Consider the following 13,320-nt stretch of genomic DNA (forward strand, 5'->3'; position numbering starts at 1 on the left):
CTTGAGTCATCCAAATAATCTCAATTCTGAGTACTCCTGGACCACAAATTCCGTGACTCTCTCTAATCAATTGATTTTTTTCTGGATCTGTTCCTGCACATAAACATGGGAATGGCAGCAGTTCCACTGCCATATTTACACTTGTGGAGGGCGCAGGGATACTTGAAGAAAACTCAGCTAAGATTTGTTTGTGCACTATTTCAAAACACAAGGAATGGTGAATTGCTCACTTTTATAGGCAAGATTGGTATGTAACTAAAATTAAAATATTATTTTCTTATTCTTTTATAAGTGGAGAGGTATACATATTTTAAAACTAGTCTAAGGGAAAGCTCTCCAGAACATTTTTTTCAAAAAAATAAAAGAACTGCTCCCAAAGGGATAAGGAAAGCAAAAACCCCCTTTGTTTGATTTATTTGTGATAAGGTCCTCCAAAACTTCATCTTTTATGACTTGAAAAAAAGAGATGTACACAACACTCCTAACCTCCTGTTATGACAGTTTATGTTTCTTATCCAGCTTATTTAACTCAAATGCCTGGGAAATAGACACAATTACCACCTTATGGAATGCTACTTAACTTTAAATGCTCCCCTCTGAATAGAAATCCACTTTATCTTCTCAGAGTTATTCCAGTTTCTCAGGAATTATTTCCTCCATAGGCTCCTGAAATGCTCTTGTTTCATCATTTAAAAATTTAAACTAACAATTGTTCAGAAATATCTTTTATTAGAACAAAGGCAATTCCCATGCAGTGGATTCTGTTCACAAGGGCTCGTACAAAGGAGCTGCATACTATGCCCATATACAGCTTTAATCATTCACTCTTTCAGCTGTTATCAATTTAAAACCAATGAAACTCCCACACTGAGTCCATTTGAGCAGTCAATTTTAATATCTTGGGGCATCTGTAGTTATTCTGAATTGGCTGCAAAAGCAGAACTAACAAGTTAAGCTCTAACCATAAGTCTACATCAGGCTGGTAAACCATACATCAAACACCGACAGTTAGTCAATACTGTAGTATGAAAAACCAACAAGCATTTTTAAGAAGAGCAATATATTCATAATATGTTTGGTGGTATGGTTTACATTACACATCCCTGCTATCTGCACGTTTAGAAGAATTCTGCTGGAGATGGTGGGGTGTGTGACAGTTTCACACAGGGATATAAAACCAGACACCAGAAGAAAAGGGAATGGACGTTCACAAGTTGTATAATATAAAATGATGATTATGGCTTCAATGAATTGCTCGTTCTGGGGAGCTTCAAGTTTTCCCTGAGCCTGACAGGGCTACTTTTTTTTTTTTTTTTTCTTTTGAGTAGCTCTTTCCAGCTGCAGCAAAGCCACTAACCCAGGCTGCAGAAATCTCGACTATGGGAGACAATTCTTCTGGAAAAGAAACAATTAAAACAAAATCACTAAAGCCACATCCTCACTGAGAATGTCATTGTTTAACTGTTTTGGGTGTACATGGATGAGATGTGGCCACACTTGGAAGAAACTCATACTTCAGTGTTTTTTATTAAAGAAACAGGGAAGGGCATGTCCAATACTCCAAAGTCTCAGGAAGAAGCTTAAATTCTGGCATGAGAGGAGATGGTATAATGGTACAATGCCAAATTTTTTTAGAAATGTGAATTATATCTATGTAATCCTGTGCCTTTCAGGAATAGAATTAGCTGTGCAACATCTGGATTTGAACTGCTGGACTAACAGAGCTTTGTACCAACATCCAAATAGTTTGTTTTCTTTGTATCTGCTTAAATGTCAGAATAGGGAAGGAGAATGAAAAGAGAAAATCAGAGATGGATGTACAAGGAGAGGGATAGGACAGTAGGCACCAGAGCTGTGAACCCTTGCAGAGGGAAGTCATGCATTTGGAGCCATATTCTTAAAGGTGACTTCTTCTAGCTGCTCTGTGTGTAGTCAGACACATTAAGTCAGACATTAAAGTGATGCTGATTCCAGACTGGGGCTCCAAATAATGCCATGACACTTTTACAATAAGTGGGGCAGGTCCTCAGCTGACTGAAGTCGGCGAGGTTGTCAATGGAGCTCCCCTGATTTATGCAAGCTGGGAATCTTGCCAGTCCTTTTAATGTGAAGATTTACTATATATCGTTGATCCGTGGTGGTCATTAATTAAAAAAAAAAAAATTACATTTGTGAACAGTTACTATTAAGTGGCATATGAGCTGCCAGATTTGTTTCACATTCTCAGAAAAAGGGAAAATAGTACCACAGACACAGGTCTCTTTTAAGAAATTCTGGTTTTACTGGAGACAAGAGCTTGTTTGAATTCAAAGAGAAGGTGTCTGGTGTACTACTCAAAACATTTCTCCCAAAATGAGACATTTAAAAATTCTCTGAATCATTTTTTAGCATCATGTCAAAGGAACAAATCACTTTGTTCAGTGTCTGGCCATCCACAAGGTTTAGGAAAATTGCTTCCAAATGTCCATATCAAAGAAAGAAATACCCTTGTGACCCATTGTCCCTGCAAGTCAAAGGAAACATTTCCCAACTGTCCCTAAGCTCTGATGTGCACCAGAACACTTGCAAAATTCCTTCATAATCTGCAAGAATTACAGAATACACCAAAGATGGGCCTTAATCTGCTCTTTTGGACTTCTCATGAACATTCTGCTCATTACATTGAACTCCTCCAAGGTCCAGTGAAACATATGATAGAATAAAGACATTTTCCCTTGCCTGGAAATGGAATGGTTGGAGATCTCTGTGCTGTGATCTGCACAACCACCAACATATGCTGAGCTCTGTTCTATAGGCTATCAAGCCAAATCACAGCTAGTTCCTTTCACTAGCAATTGAGTGGCTTTTATTTTCATCTTGAAACAGTTGTAACCGTTCCAAATTTTATGCTGTTTTGGTTTTTGCCTTAGCTTATGAAATACATTCAATGGAGTTCCTTCAGTGTCTAGCTTTTGGGAAAGAAAGATCCACCCTAGAAGAAAAGGAACCTAAATAAATTTCTTGCCAGCTGCATAGCTTCATTTTCCTCATTTCCCACAGTGTCATTTATATGAGGTTGTTGCTAATGTTTTTTTACTCTTTGCTGAGAGTGTATTTTGTGATAGTGTATTACCAACACAAGCATCATAGCTTTAAAATCACAGTTTCACAGAAGTTTCTTTTCCTTTGTTGGTCTAGAAAATCTCAGAAATCAGGATGCTAGGAGGCCAACATCAAGTTGGAGGTTGGCAATTCATTCTGGGTAATACTAAATCATGACAAAGCTCAAACATAAAGATCAAAGTTCAATTATAGACTATAAAGTCATTTTAAAAGAGAAGATTTATATATTATTTTTCTAGCATATTAGTGCAGATTCTGTAAATTCTGAGAATATTTCAATGCCGAGGAACCAAGGACCCCTGCCCTAGCGTATAAATTTGGACAGTTATTCTCAAAATAACACTGCTCAAATGGCAGACATGGGACATGCCTCTTATTTACTATTTCTAGGTTGTGTGCACGTGTATATCTAAGAACAGAATTGTGCTTAGAGACACAAGCACATTCCACAATGTCCCTGCATTGCACATCATCTCAGAAATGCTTCAGAAAGCTTCGAGACCAAGGGTATTTTGTGTAAGCATGAGTGAGATGGAACAAGGACAGATGATGTTCATTAGGGCTCTGGCTGGAGCACGAAGAGCCCCAGTCACCAGCCCATTGCAATGAATGGAGCCAACGTGCTGTTCCCATCCTGGCTTCTTTTCTGCACAGGACTAGAAAGCAAACGGGACAATGAGGACAAAAATAACTTTTTGTCATGCAAAGTGTCGGTGCATCTTCATTTTCAGATCAACATGTAGCTAAAGTTTAACCATCAGTCTTCTACATTTCCTGCCCTGACTGTTATCCTCCTTACTATTTTCATTTAACTCCCTACTTTACTTTCTACATGGATATCTGCTACACTCTACACAAGCAAAGTTAGGGTAAGAGTTAAATGACAATCACATAATTTCTAGATTTCCTGATAACAGTGTTGGCAGAACAAAGTACCCCAGGAGATCAAACTGCTATTTAATTTTGAAGCCTGTATTCCCAAATTTGGTTAATGTGGAGAAATGTGTGGAGTCTCCTGGCCAAGTGTGCATGCATCAACGACTCACTGAGCACAGGACTATGTTTAAGTGAACTTACCACCTTAAAATGTATTTACTCATGACTATAATTTACGTGTTAAATTTATTGGAGTTTTGGTTCCAGCGTGACATACAATGTAAAAAATCAATATAGATTTGAGAGCTTTATAGTGCCCCTGGCAAATATGAATAGCACTTGATGAAAAGTGAAGGTTTTCACAGCACCTACAGTGCCACTGCATTGGAGTAATTAACACCACACGCTTCACAGATATTTATATCAATTCTTCACCAGCACACAGAACAGCTCTTTGTCAGGAATTTGGTACCAAGATGTCCTGCAAGGCTTTATACACACTTTTATTACAAGCCCCTATTTTAAGGGATTTACAATTCTGACAGAAGTATTTCCCTATGGAATAAAAGGTCGTAGGCATGTTCTGAGAGCTGGAGGAATTTTTCTTGTAAAAATTGGTTAACATTTTTTTCCCTTAAGAATCAAGCAAATAAATAGTTCTGAGGGGTTTCTGCAACCATTTAAGTCACCTTTAGAAAAATAAATAGATGCATCTTATAATACAAAAATTTGGCAAGCTTTCCATTGGTAATCTGGGTGGTTGAATTTTGTGATTTAAAAATATTCTAATGCGAGACTAAAAATTAACATTTAAAAGTGGTCTCTGCATAAGCACCGCAACTGCATTTTCATAACATTTTAACAGATTAAGGGGATAAACTGTGGTGAAGACAATGAAGGAACCTTATCAAATGAGCATTTCACATAGACTTACTGTAGATTGGAATTAAGCCGTGCTAACGAACCCTGCCTCATTTGCATGGCCAAAACCTAATCCTAATGAAACTTCATGGTAGATAACTAACGTGTTTTCTTCACGGCAACATTAGCTTGGCAATAAAACTGTGCCTGGTACAGATTCTGAGTTACTGAGCCACCAATCAACCACTCCTCTGTTATCCATGGAAAAGTATCCCAGGTAGAACCAAGTTATGCTGATGAATCAAGAGTTTAATGCAGCTCTAGCCAAACCCAAATTCATCTGGCTTTCCTAGAGATATATATTAGAGGGTGGATTTGAGTTATGCTAATGAATCTGGATCTGTTAGCAGGGATCACATCTGATCCCTATGCAACACTGCAGGAGATTCATCAGCCACACTTTATTAAGCAAAAAACTCCAACCCTTAAATCCAGAAATTAAAAGGCTTAAATTACTCCTCTTTTACTGTAATAACTGAAACAAACTAACAGGATGCATTCAAATCCCACCCTCAACTCCAGAAGTACTTCAAAAAGGCAAAACCCTCTGAAGTATTGAAATCAGTTACTAAAAATGTATAAGGACAGATCCTGAAAGTTTGGTGTGCAGGTGTGCACACCTCATAAACACATATTGACATACAAATGACATTTTTTCAAGGTTTCTGTGTCAGCTGGAAGCAGCACCTCAAAACTGAGGCACGTTGTGGTTTCACATAATGAAGATTTCCTTACAGTAAACAGCACTGCACTGAGCATCTCTGCACGTATCTAAAACATAAGAACTTAATTCATCAAATCTTCTCTCCAGACATGGGCCCAGCTGGTGTTGAACTCTTGTGGCTGCTTTAGCTTATTCTGGCTGGGGTCAATCTCTTGGCTCAGGACAGACAAGTTTAATACACACTAGGAGCACCCCTTGCCATTTTTGACACACCACTGGAAAACCCACACTCCAGAGATTGACAGGGGTGGCTGGCAAAATGCCTCTTCCTAGTCAATTTGCATGTGCAGTTGTGGGTTTCACACATAATAATTTGGGAGTGCGTAAATTTTTCAAGTATTATTCCAGACAATATTTAAAAGCACAGCTTTGCTCGGATGTTAGTGGTCAGAATGCTACTGCCTTCAAGTTAACTACCAGCTTCTCAGTGAAACACTTCTTGGATAAACTAACAAACACCTTTTATCAAAGAAACAATTTTTTAAGAATATGTGATGGCTGACCAGCTTAGCAAGAAATTGGAACAGGAAAAAAAAACCCCACAGATTCAAAGCATTTCTTATTCGTTGACATGTATTTCAAATTGTTAAAAATGGATTTTGTTGGTGAGATAGAAAAATAATGAGAGAAAACAGCAGAAAGTCTTTCAACAAATTAGTCAGCACAGCATCTGAGGGTCCTATGTTAGGTTCTAAAACATAAAACTATATTGATATTCTTTTCTTAAAAGGAAATGGAGTTGTGCAGCATCTTGATTTGCATTGTTTGTGGTGTTAAATTGAGGAGCTTTTACCACTTGCACACCAAAGCAGAAAAACTGCAGGAGCAGTCAGATATCACAGAGGTAGATGAACCATACATTGATTCTTTTTTTCTTTATAGTTCTCCAGTGTGTTATGAGACACAGCAACAAAACCATATTTAAGAAGTGCTTGTCCAATGTACTGAGTCAAATATTAATTTGTGATTTTTTAAATTTTTACACCAAAAAGAAGAATAGAAGACTGAACACACCTTTAATAAGTCCCTTTTCTTGCAATGTTTTCAAGGAGGGTCTTCGGGAGATGAACTTCTTTAATCTGCTTTTAATTCTGTTTCTGTCATTTGTGTCAGAGGCACTGTAGTTCAGCCTGAAAACTGAAGGAAATCAAGAGAGAAATTTTTAGTGAAATGATATTTCTGAATTAACAGTAGGTTTCTGAGATATCCTGAGAAAAGCATGGCCACAACCACCCTGGTAAGACCCCAGTCATGCGGTAGGTCAGCAGCGTGGCCGGTTGGACACTGCAAACCATCTGATGAATACTTTTGTGAATAAACACGACGAGTTCACCCCGTGGGTTACGCGCAGAGCTCGGTTATTTATTGCCCATAAGTATTTGGATGGCGACCAGTTTGCTCATGAAGTGTTCACGGATCCCACAAGTTTCACATGGGTGATTTTTCAGCTCCAGCTCCAGGCTCCGAGCATGCTACGCACTATTAGCTGTGCACTCCTAGCAATGGGAGAGGGATGGATGGCCACACCACCAGAGAAGGACTGGGTGCTCTTGCCAAGATGGATTAAGCGTTATATATATATATTTAATGCAGTTATAGAAAACATGGCTGTGTGCCACGAAATGTGTGCAAGACGCATTAATTTATGGAAAGAAAAGTATTCCCGTCCTAATGATTATATTTTATTATATTTAAGCATTTACCAAACTGAGAAACAATTTGAGCGCAATTTATTCCTGCTCTGTGTCAAAAAGACATAGAATCCAGCTGCAGAAAATCCCCTGGAGGAGGTTTCAAAGGCATAAATTTAACTTTTTCTCTGCTGAGGTGCTTACAGGGCACAGTGATGGCTATCAAAACAGTAAGGAGAAGTTCAGCCTGTTCCAGAAGTAGCAGAGATGCCATAGGGAGACCTCTCCTAGAGTTTTTCCTAAACAAGCTGGTTTTTAAAGATTTTTAATGAATCACCTGAGACTTGGCCACCTTGAATGACTCTTGTTCAGTGTCCTGAGCTCTGTCTCTGTGCCCATTTCTGACTAATTTAATGGGGCAGCCAGAGAGGTGCAGCCCCCATGGCAAAGGCCTCCAGCTCAGAGAGGGGTGGCTTCTTCTTTCTAAGGAAAGAGCAAGACTTCCATCTTCTCTTGGAAATCAATTAACCAATTAATCAATTAATCAATCCACCAAAATACAATATTCTCCACAAGGTGCACTGGCAGGAGCCTGGTCCATTGTCCCTTTGACAGAATCTCTAAAGAGATAATTTGCTGCAGTTGCAGACATGCTCCCTCCTCTCCCCATGCAGACTGAACCTCCCCTATAATGCAGCAATCTTCAGTCAGAGGATCCAAGCAAAGAGAGAGCAAAATTAAAAATATGGTCGTTATTATCAGTCCTTTGTTTTTTTTTTTTTTTATCAAGGCATTTTGCATTAGTTTTAAACAGAACCAGAACATTTAAAGGTGCACAATTATAAAACAATGGCAAGTTAAAATAACTGGTTAAGCAACAGCAACAACCCTGGAATATTGTGGTTTACATTACAAATCTGATTTTAACAGCCAAACTTATAAAATGGTTTATGCTTTGCTGTTGTCAAGGGAGAAAAACTTGCCAAATTGTTCATTTTAAGTAAATAGAACATAGCCAATTAAGGAAAGCAATATTTAAACACATGCCTACAATGATCAGAGCATAGTTTGCTTCTGATTTCACTACTGATTTTAACAGAAGAGTGTTCCATTTTCCCACAGCACTAAAATGACCCCACACATACTTCCACAAACTAGTAATCACACAGGACAAATAAAAGGACACTTTACTGGAAAATACATGGCTTGGTACAATAATCCATCACTTATGAAAACTGAAATTCACATTTTTTAATGGTAGCATTCCTGGAGAGATGTATCATAGAACATAAAGATTAGCATTCAATTGATGGTTGGTGCTTTTTTAACATTATAGCAGAGGATTTTTTGTTCGAAATTGAGCAATCCTTGGCAGGGACAAGCTAAAATTCCAAGTCACTTGGCTGTGCTATAAAAAGAACAACAAATCGATGTTTCTAATTCTGCATCTTAGTGGTACTTTGAAACAGTGAAGTGAGTTGTATTTAGTTTGGGGTCTCTTTTGTTTCTCAGTGTCACTCTGTCCACAGCAATTCACAACAAGGTTGGCTTCATCCTGAAGCTTCCCCAAATGATGCAAATGATGCAGGAGTGAAAATATACTTTAGGTCCACCATTTGCCTGCCACTTTTCCCATTCTGGGGGCTCTGAAGTGTTTTACGCCCACTTTGACTATTTAAGGTGTTCCAAGTGAAGTACATGTGGTCGTCCTGTGAAGGGCAGAACGGCAGGGTGAACACCCCTCTCTTTAAAAAACAATTAACCCAGCTGGAAGTTTTATACCTGAAACAGCAATTATGGTGTTAAAACTACATCTAGAGGTAGGAATAATTATTGTCGTGGATATCTTTGTATGTACCACATTTTGCTGTATGACACAAAGTTCAAAACGACACTTGATGAATTTCTCATTTTATTCTATTAAATAGATGTGAGTCACCAAAAAAAAACTCCAAGCCTCACAGAAGTTTAAGAGTTTAGATAGCATGTTCCAAAACTAAGCTTAGGCAGAAATATTCATGTTGGGATCTCACTTAGAAATATTCCTTCTCTTGCCAAACAATTTTTCTCGCGATATCCCGACATTAAAATGGCTGTGCTATATCAAATATTTTATTAAAAAAATTCCAAAAACAAAACAAAAAACCTTACAACAGTTATAAAACTCAAAAAACACAAGAAATACTTTTTTAACACCTTCTTTTTTAAATTTCAGGTTCTGGATTTGGCCAGAAGTACCCTACATGAAAGAGAGCTGGCAAATATCAAACAACATAAAACAGGAGAAGTCAGTTCTATACAGAAACAAAAATAAGACTCTTAAGGACTGAAGTATAAAATAATAGCAATTTTTTCTGCTAGTACAAGTGTGTAAAAGGGCACTTCATCAGCAAAAATGTAAGCTGAATATCGTCTTATTTTCATGTGTGGCTGGAGTAAGTTGAATCCTTAGATCTAGAAAAGCATTTCTGATTACTGTTGATACTTTATTAGACCTCCATTATTCCACAGGTTGGAAAGGTATGAAGGGACAAATGAAATAATGGCAAGATCTTGACCTCAGTTCTCAAGATGTATGAAGTCAAACTAGCTAATCACAATAGGGAAGTGCCGTTCAGATTGGGTACAAAAACTAAAACAGTATAAACACATTTTTAGGACTAAAAGAAAGAAGACATCTTTGGCCCTTATCGTTGGATAGCACTGTAATAACACTGTCTGAATTAGAGGCAGTAAGTACAAGTTAAATGCTCAGGAAAAAAAAAAACCAAAAAAACACCAAAAAGCACTGATCAAAAACTGACTGTACTTTTCTGGCTTTTAAAAATTGTCTGAATCCTTATTCAAATCTAGCCTTAAAAATAGCATATAAGTAACAGAAGCATGGAAAGCAAGAATGAATGTAACACCTCCCAGTGATAAAGTTCCACACAAAACAAAGTTTTGAGATGTACAGACAAATGATTACTTTTTAACATTCAAGATCCTGGATTGTAACCATGATTTAATGAGAATAAATTTACTATAGTTTAATCAGGATTAAGCAGTGACCAAAAAATGGCAGGGTGATGCTACAAAAGTCTTGCTCCAAGATTTTGGTATGTTGACCACTCACAGAAGTAGGCAAGGCTCTGAACTCTTCAGGGCCAGGATAAAAATGTTTGAGATAACTTCCTGTGAATTTAATAATGCATCTAGACAATGTATTTCTAGCAGAATTTTTTTCCTGGGTATGACATTCTTTGCTCAAAACATCACACCTAGGAAAAACATCACCCATGTTTCCTGGGTGATTCAGAGTGTAAAATTTTCTAATATGTCCTAAACTCCATATTTTATTGGCAATACTTTGTAACTTCCTATAACACGGTCTCAAATTCCTTCCAACGACTTTTATTTCACTCTTAATTTACTCTGCATTTGTACATAATCTCAGGGGTTTACCTATGATTAATTCCTGCCAGGTACAGCGTATCTGAACACTTCCAATGTGTTGAAAGCATTGGTTTTTGAAGAACTATCCATTAATGACTTTCTGAACTGTGACAATGGATATTGACAGTGCTTGTCAGACTAAAGCACTATTGATTGTCTCACATCATGTGTATTGCAAAACCAATTTCTTTCAAGTACCTCTTCCTAACTGAAATACATTATTATGATGCCTATCTGTTTATTATAACACCCAAAATTACTGTATGTAATTCATTTGGATGGAAAGAGCAGAATGAAGAGCAGCAGTGGTAATGGATAAGAGATTTAAATATCTTTGCAATCCTACCTTCTCTTCCATTAGCCTTGATCTCCAGGAAAAAAAAAAAAACAAAATAATTAGCCTGGACCATCCATATTTTTTTAGTACTCTTCAAAGACGTTAAAAATTTTTGAAGTTCTTAAAAAGAGATGAGTTGTAGTATAATGATATATATAACACCCTTAAACAGAGTTAAAGTAATTATTTCCCAAGGAATACTAAAAATGACAGGTTTGACCATTCAAAACACAGAATACACTGACCAAAATCCTAGCTGGAATATTCTTAAAATACATATGAACAGATCCTTGTGCTTAGCTCTCATGTCTGTCGTCTTAAAAAAATAATAATATAAAGTCCTTTACAGACTTATAACCAAGAGTCCTCAGCAACACCTTGCAGGACAGAAACAAAGCTGAGATAGTAAAAGAGGAAGGCAGGAATAGGTCTCTGTGACTTTGGAGAAAGAAAGTGCCAGTCTAACAGCAGTGCTACCACATATGTGTGAAAATATTAATTGGAAGGAATTAATTAGTTAATTAATTATTTTCAAGCAATGGGGATGCTTAATTGCTGAGTGTCTTATATTTCTGAAGACGCATATCTTAATGTGCAGAGGTGTATGATTATGCTTACATTCTAATTTAATATATTGACTCATAACTTCAAGTTTTATTGGATATCATTGGAATTGAGAATTCAACATTTCATCAAAACTTTTTGGCCTGCAGCAGATGTAAAACTACTTTTAGTCCTTTAAGGAAGGAGCAACATGCATCATTGCCTGTTAAAACTGTCAGGTTTTCAAACAGCACCAGAGTTTTGAAAGTGACAAACCCAAGTCCTTCTTCCTCCCTTTTCTTTGTGATGCTCTGAGATGGAGCCAATAAAATCTCCTCTAAAAGGATAAAGAATTCACCTCCCCTTCTTTATTGAGTGAAGGACTTTTGCCAGTCATCCTGTTTTATCCCTTGGTGAAATCCCTGGGCATGTCTCTGAATTATACACACTATAATGAATATTTTTTTTTTAAGAGTAAAATTAGAGACAGGTACACAGTCAGCTTAAAATCACTAGAAAAACGATGAATGGAAAAAAATAAATCAGGATTTGGGCATTGCCTCTGATCATTATTCTTATAAGCTTCAAAATTACAGAATTTATAACTACAGAGCATAGATTCAAAATGTGCAGCATCAGAATGGGTATCACCTTCCAGGAGAGGCTCAGAAGATTTTGCTTGATTTGGCACCAAAGGACCTGAAGTGATTCAGGTTTATGGTGCAATAATAGATATTTGCCACAGCAAGTACATCTACATTTACAGATGTTTATGAAGTAAGCTCAGAAATAAACAATAGGAAAAAGAAAACAGTGATTATATAGCACAAATAATTTTTCTGTAATATGACAGCCTAACAACTTAAGTGCTCAGTAGTGTCATTACACTTTGTGAAATTTGCGTGCATTAGCAGTAAAGATTCAATAAAATGGCTGTATAATTCATATTTTGCATCATGCTCTTATGCTTACAAAATAAAAAAAAAATTCCCCCTCTAATAATAAATGGAAATAAATTAATAGCATGTTAAACATCACTACACATTTACATTGTAAAATAAAAATGCCACTCCTCACACAGCTTTTCTTAGTGGTATTTGCCCCATAAATGTTTAGAAATGTAAGCAATATTTTTGAGTATGTACTGGATTTATAAACACAGATCATACCAGATACCTTTCTTTAATAAAACAATTTTTTTTTTTTTTTGAAAATGAAAAAGTAATAGGCCAAGTCTATCTGGATTTCAGTTGTGCATTTGATATGATGCCAAATAGGAAATGATTAGTTACACTAGAGAAGATGTAGAGAACTAAAACAATAACTGTGAAGTGACTAAATAAGGTATTAAAATGAGCTTTGTTGAAAGAACTACTGAATTGCAGGGAAGTTACCACTGGAAGTCCTGAAATATTCTTGGAACTGGTCTTTGAGTTTTCATTAAAGACTTCAGCAGGAAAAGTAGAAGCATTCCAAAAATTGCTTGTTGACTCAAGGCTGGAAGCATCATCAATCGAGACAAGAATTTGGGATATCAGGCAAAAACTTGGTGACTTTGAGACTGGAAACAGGAGTAACTGGATTAGAACTAGGCACAGCATGGTTAGAGAAGGATTGGAATTATGGAATCATGCAGTCATGAAGGTGGGAGAAGACTTCTAAGAACATCAAGTCCAACTCTTCCTCAGCACTTCCAAGCCCACCACTAACCCATGCCCTCCAGTGCCACACCTACACATCTTTCCAACATT

General features: G+C 37.0%; 1 protein-coding gene across 1 annotated transcript in view; it reads right to left on the reverse strand.

Moving 5' to 3' along the window:
- Window positions 1-13,320, reverse strand: part of ARHGAP15 (Rho GTPase activating protein 15) — a 321,279-nt gene that overhangs the window by 126,573 nt on the left and 181,386 nt on the right. Inside the window, exon 9 of the mRNA XM_005491382.3 lies at window positions 6,638-6,760. Coding sequence (XP_005491439.2) covers window positions 6,638-6,760 — 123 coding nt within the window. The remainder of the gene's footprint in view (window positions 1-6,637; window positions 6,761-13,320) is intronic.

Source organism: Zonotrichia albicollis, chromosome 10 (genome assembly GCF_047830755.1).
Source record: "Zonotrichia albicollis isolate bZonAlb1 chromosome 10, bZonAlb1.hap1, whole genome shotgun sequence".
NCBI lineage: Eukaryota > Metazoa > Chordata > Aves > Passeriformes > Passerellidae > Zonotrichia > Zonotrichia albicollis.